The sequence below is a fragment of the Carassius carassius genome, chromosome 31 (assembly GCF_963082965.1).
Source record: "Carassius carassius chromosome 31, fCarCar2.1, whole genome shotgun sequence".
NCBI classification, from domain to species: domain Eukaryota; kingdom Metazoa; phylum Chordata; class Actinopteri; order Cypriniformes; family Cyprinidae; genus Carassius; species Carassius carassius.
Window position 1 is genome coordinate 30386487 of NC_081785.1, and position 21031 is coordinate 30407517.

A 21031-nucleotide genomic window follows, 5' to 3' on the forward strand; every position below is an offset into this window, starting at 1 on the left:
GTGAACACAGATCATCTCCGAGCAGAGCAGAGTCTCACCGCAGGCTGAAATTAACCATGGTTTTACTACAAATAAAACCAAAAAACCATGGTTACTATAGTTAAACCATGGTAACCACAAATTAACCATGGTTTTGCAATATTAACCATGGTTTAACCATGGTATTTGTAGTAAATCTGTGGTTATACAAATGGTAGTCAACACGCCAAAAAACCATGGGTTACTACAGTTTTACTATAATAAAACCATGGTTATTTTTCGTAAGGGAAATTTCCTCATTCCTCACTGATTCTCTCAGATTATCTCTGAGCTGGTCGAGTGGGTAGACAAATAAGGGTAACTCCTGGCCTCACGTGTCAAGACGGAGCTAAAAAGAACCCAGCGAACAGCTGAGCGCTCGAGTGTGTGTGTGTGTGTGTGTGTGTGTTCATTCACAGGCGCGCGCGCGGCTCGAGCGTCTTTGTCTGTGCACGCGCGCTGTGTGATAACACCAGCATGACACGATTCTCTTACTCCGAATATATCGCATTATTTCGATCAAATGACATTAAAAGAAACTCGCCGCCGCAGAAAATATCATCATCTGAACGCGCTGCACACCGCGACGAGGAGCCGACAGAGTGAGTCCTGTGTGTGTGTGTGTGTTTACTAGAAAACAGATCTCAAATGAACTGAATTGAGTTTATGACCTGCGTGATCTTCAGATGTCCTTGCATCGGAGGGAAGATTCATGTTTTGGAGAGACCGGGGCTAGTTGTCACACTTCACTCCAGTCAGTATTTGTGGGTTGGTGTTGAAATGCCTCTGTAAATACACACTGTAATAAACACATAGAGTAACAAACACATACAGTGATCACAGAGAGACTCGGTGAGCGATATAGCCGGTCATTTGTCCGGTGGGGTGAGTTGTCACGGTGGAACTGCTGTTAAAAAAACAAGCGTATTTTTATTTGGCCAACTGAGATATGACACGCATGGGACAACTTGCCCCGATCAGCCATGTACATGACCCTTGTCCTGAAAGCTCAGCAGTGTTCAGATCTGTCTTCATGACATACTGATTCTTGTCTTATTGTGTCTGTGTGTGCTTATTTAGTTCACTTAACCCTCAACATATATTGCAGACATGTGATGATAATGTAAATGTAGTCTGGATGACAGAACTGATGAAAATTGTTTCCATTCTAGACCTTTTTTTAAAAAGCACAAATGTTTATGAGATAGTTAGACCTCCTGTGTGACAACTAGCCCCAGCCTCCTCTGTAACAGACAAACACACAGATGTTTTAAAATGACACAATCTTCTAATGCTCTTGATGGTCCAGAGTGCGTTCTGCGGTCAGAAGAGCTGAAGCGTGTGACTCTGACTGTGACTGGACGGCTCTGCATGAAGCGGCTGACGGCGGACACACACACAGCGTTCAGGCTCTGCTGACAGGTGAGAGTCCAGCACACACACCTGTTCTACAGACCACACTGACAGCTGCAGCAGCTCTTTCATCAGCTGTTTGAAGTGCCATGGGAACTCCTTTTGTCACAAATCTTTCTGAGGAATTTCCAGGAAGACTTGTCAGACGAGTTGAGTTACTCTGATGCTGTGGCTTGGCTCTTCAGTGTCAGTCAGGTTTGGTCAGCTGCAGCGTGTGCTGATGAAGTGTGTTCCTGTGCTGTGTGACAGATGGTGGCGTGTGTGTGGACAAGCGCACGCTACAGGAGCAGACGCCGCTGCTGCTCGCCGTCCAGGGCACACACCTGGAGTGTGTGAGGACTCTTCTGGAGGCAGGAGCCGACCCCGACATCAGCAACAAGAACAAAGAGACGCCTCTTTATAAAGGTACCTTCACTCTACACTAAACACAAGAGTGTTGATATTCAGCTCAGTTTAGTTCAAGAACAATGTCAAATAAAAATGTGCAGGTTTGTAGAAATGTAGCGTTGCATCAGTGTCTCATCAATGGATGCTCTGCAGTGAATGGGTGCCGTCAGAATGAGAGTCTGATAAAAACATCACAATAATCCACAGCACTCCAGTCCATCAGTGAACATCTGGAGAAGACACAAGATGAAACACATCCATCCAGGACTGGAGTGCTGTGGATTATTGTGATGTCTTTATCAGCTGTTGGACTCTCATTCTGACGGCACCCATTCACTGCAGAGCATCCATTGATGAGACACTGATGCAGTGCTACATTTCTCCAAATCTGATGAAGAAACAAACTCATCCTGATCTTAATTAGATGAACTAAGGGTGAACACATCTTCAGCTTATGTTCATGTTTGTGTGAACTGTTTCTTTAAGGCTCAAGTCAGTTCAGTGTTGATTGTTTAGTTCAGTAAGAGTCAGTCATTATGGAGCTGAGTTCAGTAAGTGTTGTTAATCCTCTTCTTCTTCTTCTTGTCTGTGTCTGGTGTTTAGCGTGCGAGCAGGAGAGTGTGAGCACGGTGAAGCTGCTGCTGGCGTTCGGTGCGGCCGTGAATCAGCGCTGTTATCACGGCTGGACCGCGCTGCATGAAGCAGCGAGACGAGACAACACTGAGCTCTGTGAGACGCTCCTGAGGGCCAGAGCCGCTGTAGACGCCCGCAACGCTGACCACGTCACACCTGCGATAGAAGCGGCTCGACTCGGACGCACAGAAGCGCTCGCTCACCTGATCAAGAACGGTGCTCCCCCATGCAGTCATTTTGAGATCTTCTGTTAGTGTCAGTGGTGTCCTGTGACACTGTGTCTGTGTAGTGAGAGCTGCGTTACTAACTATTCTCTTACTATAGCGAGTTCTAAACATGTCAGATGTCTGTTTTAAAGATTTTAAAACATTTTAAAGATGGGTTTAAAGAGTAATCTGTGAGGAAACCTTGACTAAACCACAAAAATACTCCATCAGATCAGATATGACAGTCATCAGTGTGATTTCTTCAGATATTAGGCTCGGTTTATGATCCGTTGATCTATCAACAAGGTCTGTGTCTGAGTTATTAATATTTCATCCTCACATGAATAGAACTAAAAACAAAGACCTAGCACAAAATAATTAGTCCAGTGAGCCGCTATAGCAGTAGATATAAAACACAGAACAGGAAAGCATTTTTATTTTTAAGACATTTATTCAGAACTATTGAGGGATGGCGAGTAGAAAGACTAGAATCTAGGGCATCAGCTGTGTTGTGTTTGTCCCGTCAGGTGCTGATGTGAACGCTCAGACGTGTGACGGGAACACGGCTTTAACTGAGGCCTGCAGACACGGTCACACACACACGGTCAAGCTTCTGCTCAGACATCACGCAGACGCCAACCACTCCAGCAGCACCAGACTCCTGCCGCTGCACATCGCCAGCCAGCACGGACACCAGGAGTAAGAGCTCAGGCTAACCTAGAGAAGTGTGTCCTGTGCTGAACAACAGCTGCGCCGGACACACGTGACGAGAGCTCAACAGCTAGAGCTGACCACACGATTACAGGAAACCACAGAGAAAGAACTGCTCAACCTCAGATCATCTCAGATTCAACAGTGTTTCTTCATCAATGCAGCACTGCATCAGTGTCTCATCAGTGGATGCTCTGCAGTGAATGGGTGCCGTCAGAATGAGAGTCCAAACAGCTGATAAAGATGTCTTTATCTTTACATCTCGTCTGAATCTGGAGAGAAATCTGCACAGATCAAGCACCGTTTAGGCAGCTCTACACAAATCTGGATGTGTTTCATCTTGTGTCTTCTCCAGATGTTAACTGAAGGACTGGATTACTTGTGGATTATTGTGATGTTCAGTGTTAGAGCACTTTAAAACACTTTAAAACAACCTTACTATACCAAAGTGCTGTACACAGTTACATTGAGCCAATCACACAATAGAATAAACACGTCATTAGAAAACACATTAAAAAAAGCATGGGAAAAAAGAAACGTTTTTAAAAGACTTTTAAACTTGCTATTCTGATGAATATTGGCAAATTGTTCCATAGCTTGGGGTCAGCAACAGCAAAGGCTCTTTAACCCTACATTTCAGCCTAGCTCTGGGATCCAAAAGCCGATGCATCTTCTGTGATCTGATCTGGCTGGACTGTGTACTATAATCAACTCTCAGAGATATGGAGGAGCAAGGTAGTTTAGAGCTTTGTACATGAATAGCAGAATTTTGAACTGAATGCGATACATGCAAATGTTTTTATCAGCTGTTTGGACTCTCATTCTGATGGCACCCATTCACTGCAGAGCATCCATTGATGAGACACTGATGCAGTGCTACATTTCTCCAAACCTGATGAAGACACAAACACATCCTAATATACTTTTCCTTTAATAATTCTGATAGTCTTGATGGTTTAATGAATCATTGATTTGTATTGCTAATCTCTAAAACGCTGTCTCTCACAGGATTGTGTCCTTATTGCTCCCGATCACCAGCCGGGTGAGGATTCGTCAAAGCGGCATCTCTCCACTCCATCTGTCAGCGGAGCACGACCAGTGGATCCTCATGAGTCTCCTGATTGAGTCAGGGTTTGATGTTAACAGCAGACTCTCTCAGGAGTGCTCGGCCAGGTTCCAGGACCGGCGTGTTTCGGCTCTGTACTGCGCCGTCGCTGCCAGGAACACGCGGGCTGCTGCTGTCCTGCTGAGGGCCGGTGCGGATCCCAACATGGACCCCTGCAGCCCGCTGCTGCTAGCGGTGCGTCACGGCTGTCTGGAGACTGTAGCGCTGCTGCTGGAGCACGGGGCCCATGTGAACGCTCCCCTGACCGCAGGGCTCCCAGCAGTGCTGCTTGACATTCATCAGCTGGACGTCCTGCAGTGTCTGCTGGACAAGGGCTGTGACGCTCGGGCCTGCTTCAGCTGCACACATCACAGCGGAGAGCACACACACTTCAGGAGCCAGCCGGAGAACACCACACACACACACACACACACACACACCGCTGAACCTGAGCTCAAGGTGCTGACTCATGTCATGCTCTGTGTTTAGACCCTGACTGTGCTGCATCTGAACTTCTGTTTGATTTCAGTTCTGTGACTGGATCTGGTCCTCCTCCTGGAGACACTCGGCCGGGCGGATCATTGATTTGCTGCTGGACTATGTAGGAAACGTTCAGCTCTGCAGCAGGATCAGAGACCTCCTTCTGGACCAACCGGAGTGGACCAGCATTAAGGAGAAAACATGTGAGTGCACGAGGATCTGTAGCATAATGAATCATTTTCCTGACCACTGAACAGATGAACTATTACACAATTATCATTTAAATGACGTTGATCTTTCATATATATTTTGTTTTGTACACCGGAGACCATTTCAGTGTTTCAACTTTGGATTTAAAAAGATGATTTTTTTTAGGCACTTTCATAATATCTGTTTAGCTTTTAATAGCTTGTCAGTCATCTAGAAATAGTAGTAACACAAACGTGAACAGCAGCTCCTTGTGGTCAGTTACAGACGAGTGTTGTTCCAGTGGTGTGCCGTCTGTCTCCACAGCGTCTCCTCGGGACCTGAAGCATCTGTGTGGGCTGAGGATCCGAGAGCAGCTGGGGCCCCTGAGACTGAGATCAGTGGAGGCCCTGCCGCTGCCGGGGCCCATGCTGCGGTACCTGAGCTGCAGAGGCAGAAGCGGCACTCAGCATCAGCAGCAGCTCTGAAGGCAGAGGTCTGAGGCATATTCAGACGGTGCTCGCCAGATTTTCGTGGATTGTGATTTATGTATTTATACCTTTAATTTATCATGACATTTTCTAAGTATTATGTTTGTGCTTGATGCACAGTTTTATGTAGTTTGTGTGAAAATGCTGAGTATGATGGTGTGATCAGAATAAAAGTGCTGCTTGAGTGTAGGATCTCGCGTCATTGCTTTAATTAACAGACAGTGTACAACAGTCAGTCGTTACCAGTTTTAATCAGCTAATTCAGCCTGGATTACCATCAGGTGTTTAGTGTGACAACATCTCTAACTAAAACCTTAATAAATAATCTCTACCTCACAGGCAATGAAGGATGCAGTTTCAGGAAGGGTTGAGCTGTAACAGAGAAATGATGATGTTTGTAAAATGAACCGCAGTCCTCTGCTGCCCAGACAAGGCAGTGCTCACACAAAAACTCTGAAATGAGCCCGTACAAATCCAAATTCTTGCTACATCTGTACTTTAAGTGCTTTAAGGCGAGTGTTCATCAAGAGCAGCTCGTGCAGTAATCGGTTAAAACAGAGAGGAGTCCGCTGAAGTGACTAATGGTGGTTAGAATCCGAACACGCTGAACACGGAGGAGGAGGAGGAGGAGGAGGAGAGCGCGGGCTTCGTCGGGATCGGTTTGATCACCACGTGCGCGCTGGAGCGCTGCTGTCCGGCGCTGAAGCTGTGCGCGGGCTCGACGCGGCTCCTGAAGGGCGCGTCCGCGTATGGCAGAAGAAAGCGGCTGTGGAGCGCGCGGTACGGGAGCGAGCAGCACGAGCACGCGCACGCCGCGCTACCGGACAGCAGCGGGTTTGCTTTCGAGTCGTCAAAAACCATCTTGCTTTTCTCGCCGTTCACCGCGGGCGTTCTGACGTGTCCGGTCGCGCTCGTGTTGTTCTTAAGGAAGTGCTCCAGACGCTCGCGGGTCCCGGATGAGGACTGCGGCTCCTTCCAGAAGGACGCCGGGAGCTGCCGCTTGCGCATCGGCATCGGTATCTGTCCCTGTCCCGAGCGCGCTTCGTCCTCCGAGCCGGCGCTCACGTCTCTCCCGGTCCCGGTCCCGCGCGGCGCTTTCTCCTCGGAGAGTTTAGCGAGCGCGGAGTCGCCGTTTCTGTGCGGATGGCAGCGGGGCATCTTGGCGTAGCGGTGCGAGAAGCGCTTGAGCTGCTTCTGCAGGTATTTGCGGTGGTCCACGGAGCGCCTGCAGGGCGCGGATCGATCCAGCGCAGCCTTGATGTCGCTCGACGCCAGATTGACGAAGTTCAGGAGCGTCTTCACCTCGCTGTCGGAGCTCATCATGCAGACCTCAGCAGCACATCCTCACTCCTGTGAAGCTCTGACCTCCAGCTCTAGAGTCCAACAGCCGCAATAATGAACCCAGCTTCGCATCAGCTAAAGTGAGGTCCAGCTCGCCTGGCCTCTGTAATAGCCCAAGCACTCAAAGAAGCTGAATGACTATAGACTCGTGTAGTTATGGTGCTCTCCTGAGCCAATCAGCGACCTCACTCTCCTCACAATGCACCCCAATGAGCCACAGAGATCCCGGTGTCGGATTCTTTGCCACCCCAAATTGTTGTCATGGAAATCCCCAAGGGAAATAGCGAGCAGATGCAATATTTCTTTGTGGAAACGGTGGCCTGATCGTCCCCGCGCTCGCCGCAGTCTGTTTGTGATTAGATGGGGTTTGGCGTGAGGGCCCCGGCCCCGTGGCCCTGAAGCCGTCCTGATCTGAAGCTGCGCTCTTCACCTTACAGGGATGTCAGGAGCGGGTTCGGAGGAGGAGGTGCTGAGGAGATGTGCACATAACCATGGAAAGGGGGCTTGAGCGCTCAAGAATCTTGTCTTTCTGTTTGCCCCCTCAATCGAGCCACACAAAAGCTGAATTACTCATTCAAACCTCGCGGGACAAAGGCGGAGGAGCCGGATAGCACTCTCGCATTTGTAGTCAAACATTCGGAGACTTAAATCGAGTCGTCGTGAAAGAGAAAGAGTTAGACAAAGCCCATAGAATTGCCATCAGCAAACACTTTCCTGTGTCATATCAGTGGGTCTCCATGGCTCCTTCTGGCCGGGGGACAATAGCACAAGTTTGCACACTCGAATACTGTCACCCTGCCAACGGAGACAAGGGCCAGAAGCAGGACAATCCCCGCAGAAAGCAGCGGCTCCGCGGGGAAGGGTGCAATAGAAAAGGAGAAAGGGACTTGTGAAATGCTAATTGAGCTCCGTCCCTCATTGAGAGGAGAAAAGAGAGAGAGCAGGGCTACCTATGTGTCCCCCAGCGGAGCAGCTTCAGATGAGAGGGCCGTGAGACATCTGTCAGGACAGCAGTCCTCCAACCAGACTTAAAATGATCTGAAACGAGACAAAACCAGCATTACCATCAATCAACAAGTGGCTTATTTTGATTCATTAGAAGAACCAGGGTCTTCATTTATAGTCGTACAAAGAATGATCATAAGTGTGAACGCAAACCAAATTCTGAAATGTTCCTATGAATGATTTCTAATAAAATCCGTATACTCACACATCCTGCTTTATAAACCATTATTCATCTTAAATTCAAGCACAAAGTGAACAAGTGCATCACTTCCACCTGCAGAACCACCACAATTATCCCAAAATATCATCAATGAATTTCAGTGATGTTGTTATTACAAAAGTAGTTGCACATATAGTAATGTTAATATATATTGTGATTGTCTACTTTACATTTTGAAAAACAATATTAGACTAGGCTAATCTTAATAGTGTTTTAGTGGCAAAAACTTTGCTTCTTTAGTTCTTTACATATAAGAACACTTTCACGTCAGTTCTTTATAAATCCTCAAATCTGACACGAAGACTTCTGTGGGATTAAGGATCAAATCTGATCATATGTGCATTTTATAAAGGATCCCTGGATACATGGGGAAGAAGATTGTCACATATAAACAATATTTTAAATATTTAACAATATTTTATATTTTAACTCAATATTTTTAACTATATTATGAATAAATATTTTTTTAAATAATTCTTTACATATGAAGTCATGACATTTTTTATTAGAAATTGTAAGAATATACATATATTATTATTATTATTATTTTTTCTAAATGCCCAATGGCTGGGAAAGTCACGGTGTGTTTGAATGTTGAATGAATGAATGATGCATTCATATAGCACTTTATTGTGTATTGTTGTACACCCAAAGTGCTTTACAATCATGTGGGGGGTCTCTCCTCAACCATCACCAATGTGCAGCATCCACTTGGATAATGCGACAGCAGCCACAGGACAACGGCGGCAGTGTGCTCACCACATATCAGCTACAGGTGGAGAGGAGAGAGTCATAGAGCCAATCAAATGCTTGGGATAATTAGGGCGCAATTTGGCCAGGACACCGGGGTTTACACCCTTACACTTTATGAGAAGTGCCATGGGATTTTTTATGACCACAGAGAGTCGGGACCTAGGTTTTTAATGTCTCATCTGAAAGACAGTGCTTGTTGACAGTATAGTGTTCCCCTCACTATACTGGGGCATTTGGACCCACACAGGCCACAGGGTGAGCACCCCCTGCTGGCCTCACTAAGACCTCTTCCGACAGCAACTTAGTTTGTACCTAGTCCAGGTACTGACCAGCTCAGCCCTGCTTAGCTTCAGTGTGAAACCTTGGGCTGCAGGGTGATATGGCTGTGGCTGTAAAATGTATGCCCTGATGCTCCTCTATCACTCCCCTGACGCAGCTCTATCACTCCCCTGATGCTCCTCTATCACTCCCCTGATGCTCCTCTATCACTCCCCTGACGCAGCTCTATCACTCCCCTGACACAGCTATATCACTCCCCTGATGCTCCTCTATCACTCCCCTGACGCAGCTCTATCACTCCCCTGACACAGCTCTATCGCTCCCCTGGTGCTCCTCTATCACTCCCCTGACACAGCTCTATCACTCCCCTGATGCTCCTCTATCACTCCCCTGACGCAGCTCTATCACTCCCCTGACGCAGCTCTATCACTCCCCTGATGCTCCTCTATCACTCCCCTGACACAGCTCTATCACTCCCCTGATGCTCCTCTATCACTCCCCTGACGCTCCTCTATCACTCCCCTGATGCTCCTCTATCGCTCCCCTGATGCTCCTCTATCACTCCCCTGACACAGCTCTATCACTCCCCTGATGCTCCTCTATTGCTCCCCTGATGCTCCTCTATCACTCCCCTGACACTCCCCTGACACAGCTCTATCACTCCCCTGATGCTCCTCTATCACTCCCCTGACACAGCTCTATCACTCCCCTGATGCTCCTCTATCACTCCCCTGGTGCTCCTCTATCACTCCCCTGACACAGCTCTATCACTCCCCTGATGCTCCTCTATCACTCCCCTGACACAGCTCTATCACTCCCCTGATGCTCCTCTATCACTCCCCTGACGCTCCTCTATCACTCCCCTGATGCTCCTCTATCGCTCCCCTGATGCTCCTCTATCACTCCCCTGACACAGCTCTATCACTCCCCTGACACAGCTCTATCACTCCCCTGACGCTCCTCTATCGCTCCCCTGATGCTCCTCTATCACTCCCCTGATGCTCCTCTATCACTCCCCTGACACAGCTCTATCACTCCCCTGACGCTCCTCTATCACTCCCCTGATGCTCCTCTATCACTCCCCTGACACAGCTCTATCACTCCCCTGACACAGCTCTATCACTCCCCTGACGCTCCTCTATCGCTCCCCTGATGCTCCTCTATCACTCCCCTGACGCTCCTCTATCGCTCCCCTGATGCTCCTCTATCACTCCCCTGATGCTCCTCTATCACTCCCCTGACGCTCCTCTATCGCTCCCCTGATGCTCCTCTATCACTCCCCTGATGCTCCTCTATCACTCCCCTGACACAGCTCTATCACTCCCCTGACGCTCCTCTATCACTCCCCTGACACAGCTCTATCACTCCCCTGACGCTCCTCTATCGCTCCCCTGATTCTCCTCTATCGCTCCCCTGACGCTCCTCTATCGCTCCCCTGATGCTCCTCTATCACTCCCCTGACGCTCCTCTATCGCTCCCCTGATGCTCCTCTATCACTCCCCTGATGCTCCTCTATCACTCCCCTGACACAGCTCTATCACTCCCCTGACGCTCCTCTATCACTCCCCTGATGCTCCTCTATCACTCCCCTGACACAGCTCTATCACTCCCCTGACGCTCCTCTATCGCTCCCCTGACGCTCCTCTATCACTCCCCTGATGCTCCTCTATCACTCCCCTGACACAGCTCTATCACTCCCCTGACACAGCTCTATCACTCCCCTGATGCTCCTCTATCACTCCCCTGATGCTCCTCTATCACTCCCCTGACACAGCTCTATCACTCCCCTGACACAGCTCTATCACTCCCCTGACGCTCCTCTATCGCTCCCCTGATGCTCCTCTATCACTCCCCTGACACAGCTCTATCACTCCCCTGATGCTCCTCTATAACTCCCCTGACACAGCTCTATCACTCCCCTGATGCTCCTCTATCACTCCCCTGACACAGCTCTATCACTCCCCTGATGCTCCTCTATCACTCCCCTGACGCTCCTCTATCACTCCCCTGATGCTCCTCTATCACTCCCCTGACACAGCTCTATCACTCCCCTGACACAGCTCTATCGCTCCCCTGACGCTCCTCTATTGCTTCTCTGAAGCTCCTCTATAACTCCTCTGATGCTCCCCGATGCATCTCTATCGCTCCCCTGATGCTTCCCTCACACTCCTCTATCGCTCCTCTATCACTCCTCTGACGCTCCTCTATCACTCCTCTATCGCTCCTCTATCGCTCCGTTGATGCTCCTCTATCACACCCCTGGGGCTCCTCTATCACTCCTCTGACGCTCCTCTATCGCTCCTCTATCACTCCTCTGACGCTCCTCTATCACTCCTCTATCGCTCCTCTATCACTCCTCTATCACTCCTCTATCGCTCCGTTGATGCTCCTCTATCACACCCCTGGGGCTCCTCTATCACTCCTCTGATGCTCCTCTATCACTCCTCTATCGCTGCCTTGATGCTCCTCTATTGCTCCCCTATCACTCCTCTGATGCTCCCCAATGCTCGTCTATCGCTCCTCTGACAAACCTCTGTCGCTCCCCTGATGCTCCCCTCACGCTCCTCTATCGCTTCCCTGACGCTCTTCTATCACTCCTCTGACGCTCCTCTATCCCTCCCTTAACGCTCCCCTGATGCGCCCCTCACACTCCTCTATCACCCCTCTGATGCTCCTCCATCGCTCCCCTAAAGCTCCTTTTATGCTCCTCTATCACTCCCCTAAAGCTCCTTTTACGCTCCTCTATCACTCCTCTGACGCTCCTCTATCACTCTCCTAAAGCTCCTTTTATGCCCCTCTATCACTCTTCTGACGCTCCTCTATCACTCCCCTAAAGCTCCTTTTACGCCCTTCTATCACTCCTCTGAAGCTCCTCTATCACTCCCCTGATGCACCCCTCACACTCCTCTATCGCTCCCCCGACGCTCCTCTATCAGATCTATCTGGCTCGGCTCGGTGTTCATCTTCAGTTCTCTCTTCACAGCAGTTCAGTCAGTGTACTGTTTGAGTAAATGAATTACTCCGGGATATTGGTTTGTTTGAACTCAGAGGGAGTGTCAGCCACATTAAAAAAGTTAACAGCTTAAGTCATTTGTGGATTAATGCGTATTAGAGATGCAAACCGTTTAAAACGATCCATTCGATTTGGTGAACTGAATGATTCGTTCACGAACCGGATATCACAAACTGCTTTGTTTTGAACTCTCTCACAACAGACACGGAAGAGAAGAAAATGCTGAATAAAGTCATAGTTTTTGCTATTTTTGAACCAAAATGTATTTTTGATGCTTCAAAAAATTCTAACTGATCCTCTGATGTCACATGGACTACTTTGATGATGTTTTTCTTACCTTTCTGGACATGGACAGTAGACCGTACACACAGCTTCAATGGAGGGACTGAGAGCTCTCGGACTACATCTAAAATATCTTAAACTGTGTTCAGAAGATGAACGGAGGTCTCACGGGTTTGGAACGACATGAGGGTGAGTTATTAATGACAATTTTGCTATCTGGGTGAACTAACCCTTTAAGTAAAAAAAAGGTAAAATTTTCAATTGCACTTAAGTATTATAAAGAAGTAACCTTAAAAAAAATGGGGATTCTTGCTTCATCATATTGAGCCGTCTGTATAAAATGTTTTTGTAAGACATACAAAGGTTTGTTTAAAGGGAGAAAACAAAATGCAATGGCACAGATCAAACCTGTCTAGAAACAGACAGATGAACTTCAGATGAACACAAACTGAGCACACTCCTATCATTTTAATACAACTTACCTACTTCCTGATAAGAACATAATTAAACATGAATTACAATTAATTTAACAAACAATATGGGGTTAAACACTTCTTGGAGATTTGTAACATTTATTTTAAAACAGCAGCCAGTGTCACCAAAACATGAATTTTGTTCATATTCAATCTTGTCCATTCAGGCAATTACAGACAGCTAATGACTTCATCCAAAGACTATAGAATACCATTAAAGGAAGTTTGCTTTATCAAAATGGACCAAAATGATATGTAATCTTTTTTTATTGGGGGAGCAATGTAGCGACCTCGATAAGCTTCCTCAGATTCGAAGGTGAACATATGAAGCCAGAAATGTAATGTAATGAAGTAAAGTACAAGTGGTCAGTTTAAATTGTTCTTGAATAAAGTACAAATTCCCCTAAATAATACTTAAATACATGAATCAAGTAAATTTACTGACTCTTTAGTCTTCTATAGAGCTGCTTTAAAGCTGAAATTGATGGTGTTTAATGCTATTTTCCTGTTCATTCTGTGAAGTAGCTGTGAAACCACCTGTATTATATAAATCAACAGAAATAAAGGTGATGCTGTAAATTCAGTGTACAGTCTAAGAAATCACTTGATTGCTATGAATTGCTGATGTTCAGCATTAGTGTCTCTGTTAACAGGGCAATGATGCACACATGCTGAACATCTGTACAAGGGTCTGGAGGAGTTATAAAGAGCTGCTGAGCCATTATAATATAATACCCATTCTGTTCAAATGAGCTAGAAGTTTGTCTTGGACTGCTGTGAGCTCAAACATGTCCTACTCTTACATCTGAAGCATGTCCTGTTGACCATCGAGCTCTGAAGGACACTAGTAGAGACAACTGAACAAAAACAGGCTTTTTAATTCTTCACACTATGAACAAACCTTCTGTGCTTCAGTACATGGCACACACTTCACATGTTAAAGAAACAAAGCCAAATAAATTCAACAAACTGCTCAAAAACAAGAGTGCTTTTCTAACTGTATCAGACTGAACACAGGTTTTTAACCTAACTAACTGAACTATGGCCAGAGTTTCATCTGGAGTTGGAGGTAGAGTGGGTCTGTGTGTTGAAGCTGGAGCGTTTGAGAAGGCCGTCCTCGGTCAGATCGTATCGTCCAGTGGCCCAGTCCATCCGCTCCTGCCTCACAGACGACAGCTCCTGAGCTTCAGCGGGCAGCGTCCACTCGCTCTGCTCCAGCACACACACACACACACAGTCAGCACATTCAACATGTCATCCACATCAGACTAATCCTGGAGACATCTGGCACACACTGACAGGACACGATTTCAGTATGAAATCTATCAGAACATCAATCTAAAGTGTGAGTGAAGTTGGATTGGACTGGCCAGTGTAGAACACACCTTCTCTCTATTATTATATCAGTAATATTAATCAAACATCAAAAGACAAAGAGACGACTGGTCAAACGTCAGCTGAGAGAGAGAGCTGAAGAGCCAGCAGTAATCTTATTCCCCAGTACAGAACCAGCCTCGTCTCCTCCAGCGTGTAGAAGTGAAGATTTCCATCCAGATGAGCGTCTGGATCGACCCATGTTCTTACAAGCACTGTCTTCATACTGAAGACTACTGAATAATATCTTCAGGATGAAGGCCAGCTGGTTTGGACACAACTACAGATCATACTCCTATATTTCTGTATAAGTGAGTGATGAAGTTCTCCCACATTAAGCCATAGTTTTCTAATGTTACGTAGCAATCATTCACTTTTGTAATTCAGACAGCCACATTTTAATGAAAGTCGTGAAAGCTGTGAGTAGCTCTTTAAAACAGCTGTTAGATACCCGAAACACAGAAGGATTTGTTTTATTCATTTATACCCTCTAATACTGGATTTCTAGATCCATCCATCCATAACATCCTTGCAGTTGTTAAAACATTCACACACACTAGTGGTTAAAAGTCTGGGGTCAGTAAAGACTTGTAATGTTTTTAAAGAAGTCTCTTCTGCTCATCAAGGCTGAGCCCGTAATCTTGCAAAATGTTATTACAAAATAAAAGAATGGTTTCTATTAATATTCTTTAAAACCTAATTTCAGGATTCTTTGTTAAAAAAGAAGAGCATTTATTTAAAGTAGAAGACATTTCTAAAAATATACATTAAAATTCAAAAGTTTGGGGTCAGTAAATACATTCTTTTTTGGAAAGAAATGAAAACTTTTATTCAGCACGGATGTGTTATATTAAGACGTGATAGCAAAGATTTATATTGTTAGAAAAGATTTATAGTTTGAATAAATGCTGTTCTTTTTAACTTTTTATTCAAAAGAATCCTGAAAAAAAGTATCACAGTTTCCCAAAAAACATTCGTCAACACAACTTTTGATAATTTTGATAAAATCATATTTTCATGATTTCTGAAGATCATGTGACACTGAAGACTGGAGGAATGATGCTGAAAATACAGCGGAGCATCACAGAAATACATTACACTTTAACAGATATTGAAATAGAAAAAGGTTATTTTACATCATAATAATATTCTACAATATTGTTTCCTGTATTTTTGATCAAATAAATGCAGCCTTGATGAGCAGCGGAGACTTCTGTAAAAAAAAAAAAAAAAACACTTAAAATTCTCATTCTGACGGCACCCATTCACTGCAGAGCATCCATTGATGAGACACTGATGCAGTGCTGCATTTCTCCAGATCTGATGAAGAGAGACTTGATCTGAGGACATTCTCAGTGAATGTTCATTATCAGGTGAACTCCTACCTGTTGATGAATCATGTTAGTGAACAGGTTTATAATGAAACCGTTCTCACCTGCTCAATGTGAACAGACTGGTTGTGGTAGCTGCTCATATATGCATCTACCAGAATGGTGTAATCTGACATCAGAGCGTCCAGAAGCACGAGGCGCAGCGGGAGAAGATGACGGACAGAAGCGCTCATGACGGTCATCAGAGCCGGTGGAGACGGACGGATGTACCACAGCTCCGGACACTCCTGCCAGAGAAGAGGACTCAGAAACACACATTCACTGCCAGACTGCTCTAATGACACAGGACTGGTGATCCTGACCTTGCGCTGGAGCTCTTTGGAGCACAGGGGTGAAAGGTCAGCGGGGGGGAGCTTGAGGTGGAGTCTGAGCACCTCCTGAAGAGAGCCGACCCGGTCCGGCAGGAAGCCTCCAGTCTCGTTATAGAAGAGCATGAGATCAGCCACCTGCAGAAGAACACCAGCGTCCAGCACATGACCACAGGCCTGTCCACCCACACCCTTACACCCCTCATCATGCCCCAAATATTACTGCACAGCACAGCTACTACTTTTTAATATAATGACAAATTAATAATAAATCATAACAATTGTTAAGAATTTAACCCTAACTAAATATAGCTTTACAATACACAGGCAAATATAGAAGGGCAAAGAGACCATTAGAAGTGATACACAAAAAGTGCTGCAAGTATCTAAGTTTACAGATGATCATAGTTCTGGGTTTATCTTTATGGCTGCATAATAGACACAGACACACACACAAACAGTGACACACACACACAGAGACACACACACACACACAGAGACACAGACACTCACAGTGTCACACACACACACAGTGTCACACACACACACAGTGACACACACACACACACACAGTGACACACACACACACACAGTGACACACACACACAGTGACACACACACACACAGAGACACACACACACACACAGTGACACACACACACACACAGTGACACACACACACAGTGACACACACACACACAGAGACACACACACAGTGACACACACACAGTGACACACAAACAGTGACACACACACACAGAGACACACACACACACAGTGTCACAGACACTCACAGAGACACACACACACACACAGTGTCACACACACACACAGTGACACACACACACACACAGTGACACACACACACACACACACACACAGTGACACACACACACAGTGACACACACACACACACAGAGACACACACACAGTGACACACACACACACACACAGACAGACGTGAGTTTCCTGCATCTAACACACACTGTGTTCCTAACAGCTTCAGTGAAAGCACATCTAAAGGTAAACTCTGAGATCACGGCGTGTGGAAGCACAGATGGTGTGGTGATCATCTCTAGCACACAACAGGCTCAGAATGGATTCAGGATCAGGATGCAGCGGAGAACCGATATTTTCTCCCAGTCCTAATAAAGACACTACTGTTACTGCTTCACAGCTCAAACTGAAATCTCATAACTGATGAAACTGGAGCGGATCTGAAGCGGTGTGTACTGTATAAAGCGCTGGAGAAACAAACTGCTCGAGCCCCATCTCCATGCAGAGCTGTGGTGTGTGTGTGTGTCGCACCTGTGTGTCAAAGACGTTGGTGAGGTGGACTCTGAACTCTTCTCTCAGACAGCGAGTGATGCAGCGGCAGTCATGAACCACCTGAAGATCCAGAAGAATGAGTGATTAATGTGTTCCTCAGACACTTCTGACCTCTCCATTACCTCACCTTCAGGATGTGCCGATTCTCCAGGATCATGGACAGGCCGTTTTTAAAAGCTTGTCCGCCGAGCAGGAGGATATCAAACAGATACACCACCTTCTTAGTGGCTACCTATCAAAAGTGATTCTATGATTAATGATTGCGTTAACGCTGCTGTTCTCCTGTTTATCAGTGTGAAGCACTGACAAATATTTTATAAAGTTAATGCTGCTGTGAAGCTGCTCTGTTTAAAGCTTCACTGTTCCACTGACCTGCAGCCAGCAAAGTCTCTCTTGTGCAGTCGGTCCAAACACTTCAGCACTGATGCCAATAACTTTCTGTTCTTGGATGTGCATAACCTGAAAAGCAAAGAAAAATAAATGATATGATGCATGTGCACAAGAGGTGAGATGAGATAACCCTGAACTCACTGCAGGGCCAAACTTCTCCTGAAGCTCATCGATCAGCACAGAATGCACACCGTCCTCGAGAACATCATCTGAGAACGAGAGAAACAAGGTCAAACCCTGCAGGACAGATCACGTCCACTCCGGTCAACATGAGGACAGATACCTGCAGTCTTCTTCCTGAAGGAGTGCGTGTGGGATTCTTCAGGAGCACTGAGCACACCACACACACACACGGTGAGCACACCACACACACACACACACACACACGGAGAACACGCAACACGAAGAGCCCACCCGACAACACGAAGAGCCCACCCCCCAACACACCACACGAAGAGCCCACCCGACAACATGAAGAGCCCACCCCCAACACACGAAGAGCCCACCCGACAACACGAAGAGCCCACCCCAACACACGAAGAGCACACCCGACAACACGAAGAGCCCACCCCCAACACACGAAGAGCACACCCGACAACATGAAGAGCCCATCCCCAACACACGAAGAGCCCACCCGACAACACGAAGAGCCCACCCCCAACACACGAAGAGCCCACCCGACAACACGAAGAGCCCACCCCCAACACACGAAGAGCACACCCGACAACACGAAGAGCCCACCCCCACCACACGAAGAGCCCACCCGACAACACGAAGAGCCCACCCCCAACACACGAAGAGCACACCCGACAACACGAAGAGCCCACCCGACAACACGAAGAGCCCACCCCCAACACACGAAGAGCCCACCCGACAACATGAAGAGCCCACCCCCAACACACGAAGAGCCCACCCCCCAACACACGAAGAGCCCACCCGACAACACGAAGAGCCCACCCCACAACACGAAGAGCCCACCCCCAACACACGAAGAGCCCACCCGACAACACGAAGAGCCCACCCCCCAACACACCACACGAAGAGCCCACCCCACAACATACGAAGAGCCCACCCCACAACATGAAGAGCCCACCCCACAACACACGAAGAGCCCACCCCCAACACACGAAGAGCCCACCCCCAACACACGAAGAGCCCACCCCACAACATGAAGAGCCCACCCCCCAACACACCACACGAAGAGCCCACCCCACAACATACGAAGAGTCCACCCCACAACACACGAAGAGTCCACCCCCCAACACACGAAGAGCCCACCCCCCAACACACGAAGAGCCCACAACACACGAAGAGCCCACCCCCAACACACCACACGAAGAGCCCACCCGACAACATGAAGAGCCCACCCGACAACACGAAGAGCCCACCCCCAACACATGAAGAGCCCACCCCCCAACACACCACACGAAGAGCCCACCCCACAACATACGAAGAGCCCACCCCACAACATGAAGAGCCCACCCCCCAACACACCACACGAAGAGCCCACCCCCAACACACGAAGAGCCCACCCCACAACACACGAAGAGCCCACCCCAACACACGAAGAGCCCACCCCACAACACACGAAGAGCCCACCCCCAACACACGAAGAGCCCACCCCCAACACACGAAGAGCCCACTCCCCCAACACACGAAGAGCCCACCCCCCAACACACGAAGAGCCCACCCCCCCAACACATGAAGAGCACACAACACAACACATGAAGAGCCTGATGAGCAGCACTGATGACTCTAATGATCAAACATTCATCAGATGAAGGAAACACTCACAGCTTCTCCGGATTGGGGAACTCCACTTTGAAAGAAAAAAAAAGAAAAATAAATTAAAAGTACTGTTGAATAGAAACAGAAAAAGTGCAGTCTTGTGTAGTTTCAGTAAATGTCAGGCAAACTGTAGCCACAGTGTACTTCCTGACAGAAATGAAACATTCAGATGGCACTGGTGCTCATAAACACTCTGAGAGATGATGAACTAAAGAATGTGAGAAAGTTCAGGCTTTTATAGGTTCTCCATTGAGTGCTGCTTTGAGAAATGCATGTAGCTACTGGTTTGCAAATGTTAAAAAAAAGGAATGTGGACCAACAAATCCCGCATACGTTTAAACAGTTTTAATTTGTGTTTTATTGGCTAAAATAATCTAATAAATTAGTTCCTGAAACATTCAGCAGTTTACCTTTAAGAATTTCGTGTCCGAAAATGATCTTGACGCCCGGGAATTTCCGCCCGCTTTTCACTTCATAAACTTCGGGAAGAAGAAGCGCGGATGTGAACTCTATAAAGTATAATCTGTAATGTTGATGTTATTAACACAGGTGTTCGCGTGACCTCACCGTCCTCTAAAAGAACGCTCCTCCTCTGAGTCACGCGCTGGATCACGCCGCTGATCTGAGTATCGATCAGACTGATGTTCACGCGTCTCCTCTTCAGATCATCCACAAACCTGCTTTCCTCCGAAGATGACGCCATGACCGGCCTGCTCACGGACTCACAGAGCTCCAGGGGGAACGAGACCGAGCTAGTGAAGCACAAGCCCCGCCCCCGGCGATTCCGAGCATCTGATTGGTCGCGTAATTCACAGGCGTAAAACAAACCGCGCACCATTACTCTATCTATCTATCTATCTATCTATCTATCTATCTATCTATCTATCTATCTATACGGAAGTTCTAAGCGGCCATGCATTATAATGTTTTTCCTTTTTGTTTTCTCGTTATAACGACTTAATTTTCTCTAAGAAGTTACAAAACTGAATATAACTGAAAAAAAAGAAAAAAGTGAGTGATGTGACATTCAGCCAAGTATGGTGACCCATACTCAGAATTTGTGCTCTGCATTTAACCCATCCGACACACACACACAGAGCAGTGAACACACACACACACACTGTGAACACACACCCGGAGCAGTGTTCATCATTTATGATGCAGCGCCCAGGGAGCAGTTGTTGGTTCAATGCCTTGCTCAAGGGCACCTAAGTCGTGGTATTGAAGGTGGAGAGAGAACTGTACATGCACTCCCCCCACCCACAATTCCTGCCGGCCCGGGACTCAAACTCACAACCTTTCGATTGGGAGTCCGACTCTCTAACCATTAGGCCACGACTTCCCAACTGACGGGGTGTTGTACACTGTCCACTTTACTGTACGCGGACCTTCCTCGTGATGGATATAATATAATTTGTGCAGTCTTGTTCATTACTGACTTTTAATTAATTCATAA

At 47.1% G+C, this 21031-nt stretch overlaps 3 protein-coding genes across 4 annotated transcripts; 1 reads left to right on the forward strand and 2 right to left on the reverse strand.

Annotated features, from left to right (window-relative positions):
• The first annotated feature begins 327 nt into the window (after positions 1-327).
• Positions 328-6007, forward strand: asb2b (ankyrin repeat and SOCS box containing 2b). The gene is made up of 8 exons (XM_059519485.1): positions 328-620; positions 1328-1440; positions 1681-1836; positions 2422-2667; positions 3185-3356; positions 4377-4932; positions 5003-5156; positions 5467-6007. Exons 1-8 carry the CDS (start codon positions 496-498, stop codon positions 5625-5627), a joined length of 1683 nt encoding a protein of 560 aa, XP_059375468.1. The 5' UTR covers positions 328-495; the 3' UTR covers positions 5628-6007.
• A 90-nt stretch (positions 6008-6097) lies between these two features.
• On the reverse strand, positions 6098-7061 carry LOC132112157 (protein FAM181A-like). Its single transcript, XM_059519738.1, has one exon. It carries the CDS (start codon positions 6951-6953, stop codon positions 6219-6221), a length of 735 nt encoding a protein of 244 aa, XP_059375721.1. The 5' UTR covers positions 6954-7061; the 3' UTR covers positions 6098-6218.
• Positions 7062-13946: 6885 nt separating this feature from the next.
• exd1 (exonuclease 3'-5' domain containing 1) lies at positions 13947-20413 on the reverse strand. 2 transcript variants are annotated; one of them, XM_059519740.1, is made up of 11 exons: positions 20143-20413; positions 19986-20054; positions 19582-19606; positions 18071-18117; positions 17929-17996; positions 17770-17856; positions 17525-17629; positions 17377-17457; positions 16064-16207; positions 15806-15988; positions 13947-14205 (listed from the first exon to the last, which is right to left on the reverse strand). In XM_059519740.1, exons 1-11 carry the CDS (start codon positions 20411-20413, stop codon positions 14050-14052), a joined length of 1236 nt encoding a protein of 411 aa, XP_059375723.1. In that variant the 3' UTR covers positions 13947-14049. The 2 variants fall into 2 exon arrangements, with proteins under 2 accessions (XP_059375723.1, XP_059375722.1); XM_059519739.1 differs by having other exon boundaries at positions 19582-19601; positions 19972-20054; positions 20143-20410.
• Positions 20414-21031: the final 618 nt, after the last annotated feature.

Coding starts and splice junctions, on each gene's coding strand:
- asb2b (XM_059519485.1), top strand. CDS start 496: ATGACACGATTCTCTTACTCCGAATATATCGCATTATTTCGATCAAAT. Junction 1,441..1,680: donor CGTTCAGGCTCTGCTGACAG/GTGAGAGTCCAG, acceptor GCTGTGTGACAG/ATGGTGGCGTGTGTGTGGAC. Junction 2,668..3,184: donor CGCTCACCTGATCAAGAACG/GTGCTCCCCCAT, acceptor TTGTCCCGTCAG/GTGCTGATGTGAACGCTCAG.
- LOC132112157 (XM_059519738.1), bottom strand. CDS start 6,953: ATGATGAGCTCCGACAGCGAGGTGAAGACGCTCCTGAACTTCGTCAAT.
- exd1 (XM_059519740.1), bottom strand. CDS start 20,413: ATGGTGCGCGGTTTGTTTTACGCCTGTGAATTACGCGACCAATCAGAT. Junction 17,458..17,524: donor AGAATCGGCACATCCTGAAG/GTGAGGTAATGG, acceptor CTGGATCTTCAG/GTGGTTCATGACTGCCGCTG. Junction 14,206..15,805: donor AGTCTGTTCACATTGAGCAG/GTGAGAACGGTT, acceptor GTGCTGGAGCAG/AGCGAGTGGACGCTGCCCGC.